This window comes from Enhydra lutris, unplaced genomic scaffold (genome assembly GCF_002288905.1).
Source record: "Enhydra lutris kenyoni isolate GAN:26980312 unplaced genomic scaffold, ASM228890v2 scaffoldscaffold90, whole genome shotgun sequence".
Taxonomy (NCBI): Eukaryota; Metazoa; Chordata; class Mammalia; order Carnivora; family Mustelidae; genus Enhydra; species Enhydra lutris.
In genome coordinates, this window is record NW_019154174.1 from 6,094,036 (window position 1) to 6,107,712 (window position 13,677).

The window sequence follows — 13,677 nt, forward strand, 5'->3', positions numbered from 1 at the left end:
GATTTGAGGGCGGTTACATATTACCCACTCCCCGGAGCTTGACTCCGCCCTTCGCCTTGTCGTACACTTCTCAACCTATCAACGACTAAGCTTGTGGAGGGGTGAGGGGGAAGGGGGCGGAGAGTGGGAGGAGGCCGAGAGAGGAAGGAGGCGTAGGCTGAGGAGGAAGAGGGAGGAGGGGCAGGGAAGTCCTGGCGGAGAAGAGGCCCAAGACGCCAAAGGAGACAACAGGAGGGTGCGCTGGAGCTCCCCCGCCTCCCAACGGCCGTTCCGGATCCCTCACGTTGCAAGTCAGGCAGAGACGGAGGAAAGGAGGAAGAGACTTTTATGTCGGCAGACAGAGAAGCTGTACCCGTCACCGTTGCCTCACATCCGGGGCTTTGGAGGGCTGGCCCCGCGGCCCCGCCCCCCCCCCTAGCCTTTCATGGCGACCGGAGGCGGAGGCTGGAAGAGACAGGCCTGGAGGAGGCCCCTTTAAATCTCCTTAAAGGGGTGGCCGCTGAACTCGGCATACTACATCGGCAACCTTAAAGGGGAAGCCATCGAACAGAAGCTGACAAACTGAGAACTGTGCTGTTGGGCGAGCTGGAGCGAGTGGGGATTCTCTCCTCCTTTTCTCCCCCACGCAAGAAGTTCTTTAAACTCAGCTTAAAGGGGAAGTGGCCGCTTGTGGAGGACCAGAAACTTAACTCCTGAGCCCTTAAAGGGGCGGCCTGCTGTTTGGAGGACCCTGGACTCCTTAAAGGGGTGGCCTCTTTTAGCCGGAGGACTTGAGACACTTTTAAAGGGGAGGTCTGCGTTTCGGGGCGAGCTTTCGGTCCCTTTTAAAGGGGTGGCCCTTCCTCTTCCTCGGGGAGACTTGTCTCGACCCCTGGCAGGGGGCGGCCACCGCACTAGGCCGGCTGGACACCATCGGGTCGTCTTAAAGGGGTCAGGGGCTGGACAACTTGAGGCCTCGCCTTAAAGGGACGGCCGCACCGTTTTCGCCGTCTCGGCTCCGCCGGCCCCACAGGGGGGGCCCTCGGGCTTGTCGCCCCGGGGGCGGCGCCGGCTCCCCGGGCCTTGGCCTTGGGGCAAGCTCGGAGCCAACAGATCCTGCTTTAAAGGGGAAGCCGTGGCCTTTCCGTCCCTGTGCAGCCGCCAGCGCCGCGCCTGCGACCCCGGGCCTGCGGACAGGCCGCTTCGGGCCCCGCCGCCTCCGGATGCGGCGCTGAGGGCGGTCGCCATGGAGACGGCAGCGGCCGCGGCTCCGGGCCCCGGCTGGGCCGCGGAGGGGGAGCGGCGGCGGCGGCGCTGCTCGCGCCGAGACCGAGACCGGGAGCAGCGGCGCCGCCGAGGTCCCGGCGGCGACGCGCCCCGGGCCCTGTTGGCCGCCCCGCGCGGCTCCTCGTCCTCCTCGTCGCCGCCACCGCCCGCCAGGCCTTGGTCGTCAGCTTCGTCCGGAGAGCGGCCAGGAGGCCCGAGACGACGGCGGCCCCGTCCCAGGCCTCGGCCCCCGCGACCCCGAGCTCGGAAGCGGCCTGCCGGCTCGGGCAGCCGCGGGGAGGAAGAGGAGGAGGAGGAGGAGGGGGGCGCAGACGACGGGGAGGCCGAGGAGGAGCCTGAGGAGGATGAAGAAGAGGAGGAGGACTTGATCGATGGTTTCGCCATCGCCAGCTTCGCCAGCCTTGAGGCCTTGCAGGTGGGGCCTGTTGGAGCTGGGGACCTTTGGGGGCTTCAGAGGGGCAGAGAGAAGGGTATGGTGCCTGGAGTGGGTGGAGTTGAGGGGGGAATGCTGGCACCCCAAACCAGAGCAACCGGCTCCTCTGGCCAGGCCTCTGCCCCACCCTGGGGTGGGAGGAGGTAGAGTTAGTCTCCAGGGACCAGCCTCGTTACCCGGCCTGAGAGCCACTTTGGTAGCCTGGTCACCCCTAGAGAGGTCGGGAGCTTTCCTTTCTCCATCTACTTTAGTCCCACCTCCTCCTCCACAGAAGGATGCATCTCTTCAGCCCCCAGAGCGACTGGAACATCGGCTGAAGCATTCTGGGAAGCGGAAGAGGGGGGGTTCCAGTGGGGCCACTGGGGAGCCAGGGGACAGCTCTGATCGGGAGCCTGGCCGGCCCTCTGGGGATCGGGCCCGAAAATGGCCCAATAAGCGGAGAAGGAAAGAGGTGAGCTTGTCATGGATCCTTGTCCTTTAAAACTCTGGACAGAATGCCCTTCACATTAATGTTTTCCATTAGCAGTATTGCTTCTCATCATAAACAGTGATTTTATTCTCTAATGGCAGAGGAGATGGCAGAACAAATTTGAGCCCTCACTCCTCAATTCAGGTCTGACAGAGACATGTCCACACTCAGGCTTTTCTGCTTTTGGCTTGCCCTGTCTATTTGAAATAAGTTGGTTTTTCAGAGATGTATCAAAAGGACTTCGTGGAATCCTAAATGAATTAGGAACAGTCTCAGATCTCTCCAGGCAATAGCAGTCTAGCAAGAAAGAAACAATCTGAGCAAATACCTTGATCAAAACCTGAGAAGCTACAGAAGGCAGAGATCTGGGAGAGATGCTGCAGAAACCCACATGAGGAAGCCACTCATTCTGCCTGGGGGATGGGAGGAGGGTTGTGGTTAGGGAAAGCCCCCTAGGATGTCTTAGTCAGGCCTTGAAGGATAGTCATAAGTTTGCTAAGAGGAGAAACAGGCAAAGTTGTTTTGAGCAAAAGCACAGAGATGTGAGAATGTATTCAGAAAATGGCGAGAGCATTGGGAACAGGGGTGGGCCATAGTAGGAGAAGCAGCTAGAGAGAGAATGAGAGTGTGTCGTGAGGGGCCTTGAGTTCCTTGCTGGGGAGTTTAGACTTTATCCAAAGGCCTCGCCAGTAAGCCTTCCTTACCTCTGGACTCTGGTCTTTCTCAGGCCTCCTCCCGTCATTCTCTGGAAGCTGGATACATAGTAAGTGCTTTCCACCTGTACCGGCCCCTCCCCTCTCAATTCCTCTCTGAAAGTCCCCTCTGTCCCTTGGGCCCCACTCTTCTTCCCTCTTGTGACACCTCTGTCTTTCCTTTTCCCCAGTGTGATGCAGAAAGCGATCTGGACGAGAGGGTGAGTAGGGCTAGAACTTGTTCGGTGGGCAGTGTTGTAATTTGTAAAGTGAAGTGCAGCTCAGAGGTCTGCCAAGTAGAGCGAGAGAGAGCCTCCCCCTTGAGTGGGGAACATAAGTTAGATTGAGCCATGACTGGATGGGGGAAGGGGGGTACGGGCAGATTGAATGGGTAAACGACTTTTTTTCTTTGGTAACTAGAGCCAGTTTCTAAAGAATAGAAAGCCCATGCCTTGGTGTACCATCTTTTCCTAAAACTTTGGAATACCAGTGGTTCTCCACAGAAATTCAGGGTGGCTGTCGAGGTGAGCTGGTCATTCCTGCTCGCTGTTGGTCTGCTCTCACAGAATCCGAGCAGAGACCACGGTTCTGGCAGCGAGGACACCAAACCCTTGTGATCAGTGTAGGAACATATCTTACAAAGTTCTGTTTCTATTTATTGTTAGGTCGGATTTGCTTGTTTTGAAATGATGTGTTTTAGTCGCTCTCGCTCTATTCTTGTAACTAACTAAAAAGTGTATTACCTGATGGGTGTCTTTTTTTCGTTTAAAAAATTGGCTGGACAGGGACTGTGGTGAACCAGAGTTCTTGTCTGTCTAAAGGAGGTGACCACTGTCTAGTCCTAGCTAATTGTTGCCAGGCGAGAATAGGAACCAATTCTTAAGAGAACCTGCAAGTCTGAGTTTGTATGAGGAATTCCTGAATTTGTAAATATCAGCAATTAGTTTCAAAGGTTTTTGCTGACACTTGTGGGCCAAACAGATCTGTAAGTCAGGTGGGCACATGGGCCAACAGTTAGTGACAACTGACATTTTTGGCTTTGATGTGCCTACTTCTCTGACACACGAGTGCCGCCTCAATTCAGTCCTCCGGGCCTATCAAATTCTGAGGCTTAGCTACCCCACCCCTTTCTTCAAGCATAGGCCCCCCGGAACCCACAGTCTTTGCTGGATTTCACCTAAGCAGATAGAATAGACTTGGCAGCACTGCCACTTCCTAGCAGGCCCTGGGGGCTGTTAGCTTTCCTGGGTGAGGGCCTCTCCTGACCAAAACCTGACCTTGTCCCTGCCCTTCTTCCCCAGGTCTCCGATGATGACCTCGACCCATCCTTTACTGTCTCAACCAGCAAAGGTTGGTCTCAAGGGCTGGGGCTGGACACAAGGGAGGGAATTTGGGGGAATATGGGCCGCAACTGAATACACCTGCTGTCCTGTCCTCGCAGCCTCGGGCCCCCACGGCGCCTTCAATGGGAACTGTGAAGCAAAACTCTCCGTAGTCCCTAAAGTGTCGGGCCTGGAGCGGAGCCAGGAACAGCCCCCAGGGCCCGACCCGCTGCTAGTGCCTTTCCCCCCAAAGGAACCACCGCCTCCACCGGCCCCTCGGCCTCCTGTCTCACCCCCTGCACCCTTGCCGGCCGCCCCCAGTCTGCCACCCCCACCCCAGCCCCAGCTGCAGCTTCGGGTCTCGCCCTTCGGCCTCCGCACTTCTCCCTATGGCAGCAGCCTGGACCTCAGCACTGGCAGGTGAGTGGTCCAGGGGTTTGGTCTGGTCTGGAAGGACCTGGTCACTTCGGCGCCAACCCCTGCATTCTGTGGCTGGGACATGGGATGGTACCTATGGGATGTGGCTTGAAAAAAGGATTCTGAGGCTGAAAAGCTTGAGAGACACTGGGTGAAGCAAATGTAAAGTGATTACTCACTTACAGGGCTTCCTAGGAGCGTTTCACCGGACATTCCTGTGCAGGGAAGTGCTCTCTCTGCCGTTTCCCAACTTTATGCGCTGCTGAGGCCTTCTTATAAGGCACATCTGCTAGGAATAGTGTTCTTCAGAACACACTTTGGGAAATGCTGACATGATTAATTCAGGGTGCTGGCTTTGGTGTCAGTCAGACCTGGTTCAAATTCTTGCTCTGCCGCTTGTCGTGGCTGTGTGATTTTTGAAAAGTCACTTCATCTCTCTGAGCCTCAATTTTCCGTTTCGGTCAAAAAGAACTGGTAATGGTCCCTTTGTCCTGGTAAAGCTGTCGTGAGGATCAACGATGAGGTCGTGCAGTGTTTCCCAAAGTGTGCCCGTGCATCGCTAGCCGCATGCGGGATAACTTCAGCTGTTCCGGGGAAAACTTTTATTTTAGCTGTTAACGGGCTTTAGAAAAACACGATCAGTACCTCAACCCTTTGATGTCACATGTATTGCCTGGGCGAGGCTAAGTTCAAAAGTAAGGAACTGAGTTAAGTGAAAAAAAGTAAACGGTGCAGGCGGGTACGTGGCTGCGGCAGCCGTTGGGAAGGCGGTGTGACATGGCAGAGATGTGGATTAGCGTGTAAAGCAGGTGCCAGCACTTGGCCTCCAGTGAGTGCTCGCTGAAGGGTAAGAGTCACTGATACCGTTCCTGTTATCGGTGCTGTCTCTATTATTGTCCTCGTTACCGTTCTCTTTTCTTGTTCTTGAGAAAACTAAGGCTCAGAGAGGGGCAGTGACTTGCTCAAGGTCACCCAGGGTGTTCATGGCAAGACGGGCCTAGAATTCAGGTCGCCTGACTCCTAGGCCAGGCCAGTGAGGTGCTGCTTCCACTGTCTTAGGGTGGGAACCCAGGTGGCCTGTTGTAAGGAAGCGTCACAGCGAGTGACGGGTTTCGTGCCGCGGTTGAGTCAGGAAAGGGCAAGTCACGTGGCCGGAGACGTCCGAGGCAGCTGTGTGGAAGAGACCTAGAGAGGGAGAGAGAGGGGGTTGCCGGGTGTGGGGGTTACCTCAGTCTGAGGATGGGCTCCCCGGGTGGGGGTGGGGGTTCCTGGGGGCCGGGTTCTACCACCTTCCATGTTGGAGAACCAGGGTCAAGGTATCGCCCAGGCTTCTGACCCCGTCCCGTCAGAGCTGGCACCTCCCAACCCCTCACTCATCTCCCCACTTCTCTCCCCAGCTCTTCACGGCCGCCCCCCAAGGCCCCGGCCCCTCCCGTGGCTCAGCCTCCCCCCTCATCATCCTCTTCGTCCTCTTCCTCTTCATCTGCCTCCTCCTCGTCCGCGCAGCTCACCCACCGGCCCCCGACGCCCTCACTGCCCCTGCCTTTGTCCACCCACAGCTTTCCCCCCCCTGGGCTGCGGCCCCCCCCACCACCCCACCACCCCTCCTTGTTCTCCCCTGGCCCCACCCTGCCCCCACCCCCACCCCTGCTGCAGGTGCCAGGGCACCCTGGGGCCTCAGCCGCTAACGCCCTTTCTGGTGAGTTTGGGGTCCTGGCCGGGGTGGGGGGTGGGGGACCATGGCCCCGGGCTTGGGCCCAGCCGGCTTTGGGGCACCTGGACCTCAGCAGACATCAGGGCTTGAGGAGGGAGTGGCTCAAGGCCAGGAGGGAAGGCCAGTCACCCGGGCCCAAGGAGGCTGTCCTGGTGGCGACAGACATTAAAGCCTTCTCCCCTCCCCTCCCACAGAGCAGGACCTGATCGGCCAGGACCTGAACTCTCGCTACCTGAATGCCCAGGGTGGCCCCGAGGTGGTGGGGGCAGGGGGCTCGGCCCGGCCCCTGGCCTTCCAGTTCCACCAGCACAACCACCAGCACCAGCACACCCACCAGCACACCCACCAGCACTTCACCCCTTATCCCCCGGGCCTGCTGCCACCCCACGGCCCCCACATGGTGAGCTCCTCATTGGGCCGCTGATGAGGCCCAGAGACTTGGAGGGAGGGTATGGCTTCCAGGGGAAGGTCCTGGGTCCCTGGCTGGCAGCTTACTCTTCCCTTCTCTTCCCTAGTTTGAGAAATACCCAGGAAAGATGGAAGGCCTTTTCCGGCATAATGTGAGTGTGTGTGTGTGTGGTGTGGTGTGTGTGGGCACAGAGGCATCCGTGTGTGTGGCCCTGACTGTCGGGGTCCAGTCTTCAGCTTCAAAAGCGAGAGCCTTGAGCCTGGGAGAGCTCCCTGGGAGGTTTTAGGGTGGAGGCCTGAGGACTGATGGGCAGACCAGACGTGGGCCGCACCTCCAACCCCAGCTTGGACCAGTCCCCTTCTCTCCGCAGCCGTACACGGCCTTCCCTCCCGCAGTGCCCGGCCTACCTCCGGGCCTCCCGCCTGCTGTCTCCTTTGGCTCCCTGCAGGGGGCCTTCCAGCCCAAGGTGAGCTCCCAATCCAAACGCCACCACCTCCCACCCCTACAAACCCAGACACCACTGTGCCCCCTGTCCCCCACCCCGGGGTCCACATACCTTCTTCCATTCCCCAGAGCCATGCCCTTTCTCCTGCCCTCCCATCGTGGACCCAGCTTTCTTCAGAGCTATGCTCCCTGCCTGTCCCAGCCCCCATCTTGGTTCTGGACCCCTTTTATGCCTGGTGCCAGCTCTCCTGACTGATCCCTCCACTCCCCTTTCCCAGAGCACGAACCCCGAGCTGCCACCACGACTGGGGCCAGTGCCGAGCGGGCTTCCCCAAAAGGGGACACAGGTGAGGGGGGTGCCGAGGCAGGTCCTTGAGGAACTAGAGTATCTGTTGAGGGAGAGCAGGGTTGATTGAGAGTGAACCCCTGATTCCTCCCTTTACTGTACAATCGGGATTATCCCTGAGAATCTGACAAGAGGAAATTTCTGTAAATGACAAAGTTTCCCAGGCATGAGGAATAGGAATTTCATGAAGTTGCCCCAGAAATAAGATCACTAGGACAGTGGTTTTTGTAGGAGTTTTCAAATTTTTTAAATTACAAAATCCTTTTTTTTTTTTAAATGACATCATACCAGGAAGTCCTGTCCATAAAACAAGGAAAAGATAAGCTGCCCCTTTGTGAAGTGGCACAGGGAGCAGCCTTCAAGCCCATGGCTCTGGGAACATCGGGAAAAGCACAGGATATGTTTCCGAGGGGGGAGACTAGACCAGATCTCTTACGGTGTTTTCTAGCAGCAGTAAGGGTTTTTTTCTAAGGAAATCTTACACGGAGTCTCATGACATAAAGCTGTTAATAGAATGACTTGTCCGGTTGAGAAACTTGTCTTGCCTGCCCACTAACCCAGTCAGTCCCCAGTCTTCCAAGCAGAGCACGTCCTTGGGGCCCGGTTCAGGAACTTAGTGCTGGAAGGGAGACACCCAGTGCGGGAGATGGGGAAAGGAGTCTTCATAGGAGCGGGAAAGGCATGAGGGAGCCACACAAGGTCTCCAGTGTTTGGGTGGGGATTAGGGACTGTGGAGACGAGGTGCCCAGGACAGTAAACAGGTCTGAATCGCCACCAACCTCTGCTTTGCCATCCCCAGATCCCCGACCATTTCCGGCCACCTTTGAGGGTGAGTTTGGTGAGGACCTCAGGCTGCATGAGGCTGGGGGCTGGTGTCAGGGCATTTGGCTGAGGGCGGGTCTTGCTTGGGAATAAGTGAGAAGCCCAAGACGTGGAGGCAGCCAGATTTGGAACAGCAGAAAGGGCGAAAGGCTTATATGCCACAGACCTGGGTTCCGACGTAACCGGCTGTGGGACCTTGGGCAAGACAGTTTATCTCTCTGAGCCTCAGTTTCCTAGGCCATGAAGCGAACCTAGTCATCCCTCAGTTGTAGGGGTGACGAGTGGGGATGTTGTGTGGAAAGGCTGGGCCGAGGACCAGGCCTGGAGTGGGTGATGAGTGAACATTCTTTCCTTCCCTTTCCCTCTGGTTATCCTTCTGGGGCGGCAGAAACCAGGGAAGTGGTGTGCCATGCACGTGCGCGTGGCTTACATGATCCTGAGACACCAGGAAAAGATGAAGGTACTGGGGCTGGAGGGCTGGGGCAAGTGGGCTGGCCTGAGCCCTGGGCATCTGCTTTTGGCAGAGCTTGGCCGCATCTTGGCCAGAAACGTCCCCTCCTGTCCCCGGTCGCTGCCTCAGCATTTTCACAGTTAGCACTAGCTTCTCCGGCTGAGGAGCGGGGGGTGGCCCGAGAGGGCTCTGAGAGAGGTGGAAGTTAGGCACCCAAGCCCCATCTTGGCGCCCGCCAGCCCTTGGGGGGGGCCTTAGGAGTGGAAGAGCAAGAGCAACATCTCACCCGGCTCCTCACTCACCACCCCTCTCCCTGTCCCACGCAGGGCGACTCCCACAAGCTTGACTTTCGGAACGACCTCCTGCCCTGCCTTCCGGGGCCCTATGGGGCCCTGCCCCCTGGGCAGGAGCTCTCCCACCCGGCCGCCTCCCTCTTCACTGCGACTGGTGAGTCTGGCCAGCCCTCTCGGGGCCGGAGGTTCCCTTTCTATAGCCCGAGGCCCACCTTGCGCCCACTCAGCCTCACCAGAATCTCCCACCTCTCTGCCCCAGGTGCCGTCCACGCTGCAGCCAACCCTTTCACGGCAGCTCCCGGGGCCCACGGACCCTTTCTGAGCCCCAGCACCCACATTGGTAAGAGCTAAGGGCATGTTGGGCAACCCCAGCCCAGTCCCTAACTTTGAGGAGTTCTCAAGCTGGGGATGGAAGTTAGACCTGAGAGGCAGCTGGAATGGGAATAGGCCTGGTGCCACTTGGTTTGTGACCTTGGACGAGTTACTCTAACCCCTCTGAGCCTTGACCACCTCATCTCTATGCAGTGGGCTAGGGCAGGGCAGAGTGACTGCCAGGCTCTGCCAGCTCAGATGCGGTCTCTGAAATAGCCAGTGGTAGAGGTAGTGTGCCACCTGGGAGAGGAGGCTGGAGGAGGGCTGTTCGGGCCCAGGCGGAGCAGCGGCACTGTCTCCGGCTCTACCAGTTTCGGCGGACTTTGTGGGAAGATTTCAGCTGGGTCCGCGTAGAGAGGGCATTGAGCTTGATGGCACAGGGGAACGTGTTCGTGGAAGAGAAAGGAGTGAGGTGTTCCCGTAGTGGAATAGCTTAGTTGTTCTGACTGGCCATGTGCATGAGATCAGGGTCGGGTCGGGAAGGGCCCTGCATGTCAGGTGGGAGGAAGCTGGCAGAGATCTCCAGGCAAACGGTTTGCTGTAGAGCTGGTCTGGGTGGCCGGTATGGGGGATTATGGGGTTAGAGCCTGATCTCTGGAGTCAGAGAGGCCCTGGGGTGGGGGGGGTACCACTTATTGGCTAGATGACTGACCGTTGGCAAGTCACTTCACCTCTCTGAGCCTGTTTCGTCATCTTGAAGTGGGAGTGGTCCTGTCTGCCTCTCGTGGGGCTTGTCGTTTGTGAGGTTAAACACCACGATGCATGTCAAAGCTCAGCATCTTACGAGGCCCAAGGAACAGCACCCTGTTGTTAAAACCGAGTCGGAACGGCTGAGGGCTCCAGGGCCTGCTCGCTGAGCTGCGCCTTCCCTGCCAGTCTTGGAAGGTCAGGGCACTGGGCGCCCGCTGCCCAGTGCCCTGACCATTGCCCTTTCCTCCCGCAGATCCCTTTGGGCGTCCCACAAGCTTCGCCTCCTTGGCTGCCCTCTCCAACGGGGCCTTTGGAGGCCTGGGCAGCCCTACATTCAGTGAGTGCTGGGCGGGGTGGGTGGGTGGCTGTGGCAATGAGCTGGTGGCCAGGGGTGGGGGGGGGTCCCCGAGTGGGGCCTTCTCCTCCTCCTCGTGGCTCCTGTCACCCTCTGCTTCACCCTCTGTCTAGACTCCGGCGCCGTCTTTGCCCAGAAAGAAAGCCCAGGGGCCCCACCAGCCTTCGCCTCCCCGCCAGACCCATGGGGCCGCCTGCACCGCAGTCCTCTGGCCTTTCCTGCCTGGGTCCGGCCCCCTGAGGCCGCTCGGACGCCAGGCTCAGACAAGGAGCGGCCTGTGGAGCGGAGGGAGCCCTCTCTCACCAAGGAGGAGAAAGACAGGTGTGCCTCCCCACCACCCGCGCTGCCTGCCCTCGCTGCCACCGGCGGCCTGCTGCTCGGACCGCTGCAGGCCCTGCTTTCTCTCCCCAGGGACCTCCCCTTCTCGCGGCCCCAGCTCCGAGTTTCTCCTGCCACTCCCAAGGCCCGGGCCGGCGAGGAAGGGGCCAGGCCGGCCAAGGAATCCGTGCGGGTAAAGGAGGAGCGGAAGGAGGAGGCCGCCGCCGCCGCTGCTGCCGCCGCTGCTGCTGCTGCTGCTGCCGCTGCTGCCGCTGCTGCTGCCACCACCGGGCCTCAGGGCCTTCACCTGCTGTTTGAGAGGCCCCGGCCACCCCCCTTTCTGGGCCCTAGCCCCCCAGAGCGCTGCGCTGGCTTCCTGGAGCCGACCTGGTTGGCAGGGCCCCCTCGCCTGGCCAGGCCACCCCGCTTCTATGAGGCTGGTGAGGAGCTGACTGGCCCTGGGGCTGTGGCCGCCGCCCGCCTGTACGGTCTGGAGCCCACCCATCCCCTGCTCTACAGCCGCCTGGCGCCACCACCGCCACCCGCCGCAGCCCCGGGGACCTCTCACCTTCTCAGCAAGACCCCCCCGGGAGCCCTTTTGGGGGCACCGCCTCCGCTCGTGCCCGCGCCCCGGCCTAGTTCCCCACCTAGGGCCCCTGGCCCAGCCCGGGCTGACAGGTGAGGGGAGGGGAGGGACGGGGGCACAGCTCCATCCCCCTTTCTAATGACAAGGTCCTAGAGCTGAGGTTTGAAGCCAGGGCTGGAGGGCAAAGGTCATGACCTCACCAGCCACCTCTGAGGTCACCGAACCTGGGAGCCGAAGCCCCAGCCCCTGCAAGATCAAGCATCAGATGGACCTTGGGGTCACTGGGAGGGCAGAGGTCACAAGCCTCTAGAGAAAGGGGTGTGTGTGAGTGTGTGAGAGTGTGTGTATGTGTCTGTGTGTGTGTATATGAGAGGTGAGAGTGGGGGTCATGTCAGAGGTCATAGCTCATGACCTCCTGAGGTATACCATCGCTCCCCCTGAGGGCCCCTAGGCCCTTGGCCTGCCTCCCCAAGGGCTCAGTAAGCCAGAGGCCAAAGTGCCCCCCCCTTCACCTACCATCCAAGTCCTCATGCCCTCTCAGGGCTGGGGGAGGAGGGGCTGACGGAAGGGGGGTTCCATGTACATATTTATCTCCCCTTCCACATAGCCCCCCAGACCTTTTGTACATTTTTACAGGGGTGCCCCTCCCAATAATCCCCCTTCCTGGTTAATTAAATCCTCAGACTGGTGCTGTGTTCCTAGCCTCTGGCCTCTCTGTGGGGGGAGGGGGGATTGTAGAGGGAAGAGCTGGGAGGGGAAAGGCAGGAACCCAGGGCTTATCCCTGGGAACATGGAGTCAGCAGGAGACAGAGCAGCAGGGGAAGGGACCTGGGTACCTAGGCTGGAAAGAAGGGCAAATGCTTCCTGCTTCGCTGACAGCCCAGGTCTCCCCCCGCCCCAACTTGTTCCTGTTAACCTCTGTGTGCCACCCCAAAAGGCTCAATCTCTAAGCTTCAGACTCCACCTCTTAGTGGCTCAATCCCCCAACTCCATTTCCAAGTGCCCCCAGGACTCCTGGGCCCTGCCCTCCAGAACCCTGTTCCCCAGAACCCTACTCTAGGCTGGGGGTGGGGGTGGGCAGAGAAGGTCACCACGTACCACACACCAAAGAAGGGGGTCGGCCCGGGGGTGGGCCACACAGGCAGCTTCTGCAGCAGCCTCTGGGCGGCAGTCCCAGCCTTCCCAAAGCAGCAGGCGCCCCCAGGCTGGGGCCCAACCTAGAAGGCAGGGGTCCGTTTAACAAAAACATAACGTTGACTTTTTTCCCCGGTGGGGCTTATTCTGTAACATGACTTGCGGATATTTATATAAAAATGAGTGTTACAATGAGGCCCCTTGGCTGCTCTTTGAGTGTGTGTGGGTCATCTGGTGGGGGTGGGGAGCGGAGGGGGAGGATTGGGTCAGGGAGGGATGAGGGAGGACAACACTATCCGTGTCCTAGTGAAGGTTCCCCTTCCCTCCCACCTGGGAGAGCTGTCCTTTTGCTTGTGGATAGATGGATTGGAGCACTGGGCATTGAAGCTTTTCACGTTTTCTGCAACCCAGGAGTACCTATTCTACAAGATTCAAACAAGACAGAAGGATAGCAAAACTGAATTTTCCCATTTACCTACCAATCCATGCTCAGCCCCATTCCTTTCCTGAGGTAACCCTTCAGTCATTTGGTCTATGCTCTTCAGGCCTGTTTCTTTGTGTTTATCTGCACTTAATGTATATGTGTAGTTCTGTTAGAAAAGATAAACAATTTTTTTTTAGAAACTATTGGTTTTCCTTTTATAAATGGTCACTATAAAATGCTATAAAATGAACATAAATAGGGGCGCCTGGGTGGCTCAGTGGGTTAAAGACTCTGCCTTCAGCTCAGGTCATGATCCCGGGATCCTGGGATCGAGCCCCGCATTAGGCTCTCTGCTCAGCGGGGAGCCTGCTTCCTCCTCTCTCTCTGCCTGCCTCTCTGCCTACTTGTGATCTCTGCCTGTCAAATAAATAAATTAAAAATTAAAATGAACATAAATATATTCTATAAAGGGAAAATGCCTTATAATCTTACCCCTCAGAGCTGACCACTACTAATTGTCAGGAGTATCTTCCTCCAGTTATTTTTCTAGCTGAATGCTTCAAATACTGTGCAAAAAAATGGGATCCCATGAGATGTCCAATTTCACAGCTACCTTTTGACACAATATTATTTTTTGACATGATCATTAAAAACCCAAGTGACTAAACCGAGCTAGAGAGGCTGGCTCCTACCCGAGCCATCCAGAATTGTCTTGTTTCG

General features: G+C 58.1%; 1 protein-coding gene across 1 annotated transcript; it reads left to right on the forward strand.

Annotated features, from left to right (window-relative positions):
• Nucleotides 1–129: 129 nt before the first annotated feature.
• LOC111162278 (fibrosin) lies at nucleotides 130–12,094 on the forward strand. The gene is made up of 18 exons (XM_022526576.1): nucleotides 130–1,681; nucleotides 1,971–2,150; nucleotides 2,896–2,931; nucleotides 3,052–3,081; nucleotides 4,162–4,210; nucleotides 4,302–4,602; nucleotides 5,997–6,298; nucleotides 6,508–6,713; nucleotides 6,829–6,873; nucleotides 7,093–7,188; nucleotides 7,445–7,513; nucleotides 8,312–8,341; nucleotides 8,723–8,794; nucleotides 9,112–9,232; nucleotides 9,338–9,418; nucleotides 10,394–10,477; nucleotides 10,609–10,816; nucleotides 10,907–12,094. The coding sequence occupies exons 1-18, from the start codon at nucleotides 1,226–1,228 to the stop codon at nucleotides 11,493–11,495; spliced, it is 2,955 nt and encodes a 984-aa protein (XP_022382284.1). The 5' UTR covers nucleotides 130–1,225; the 3' UTR covers nucleotides 11,496–12,094.
• The last annotated feature ends 1,583 nt before the right edge of the window (nucleotides 12,095–13,677 follow it).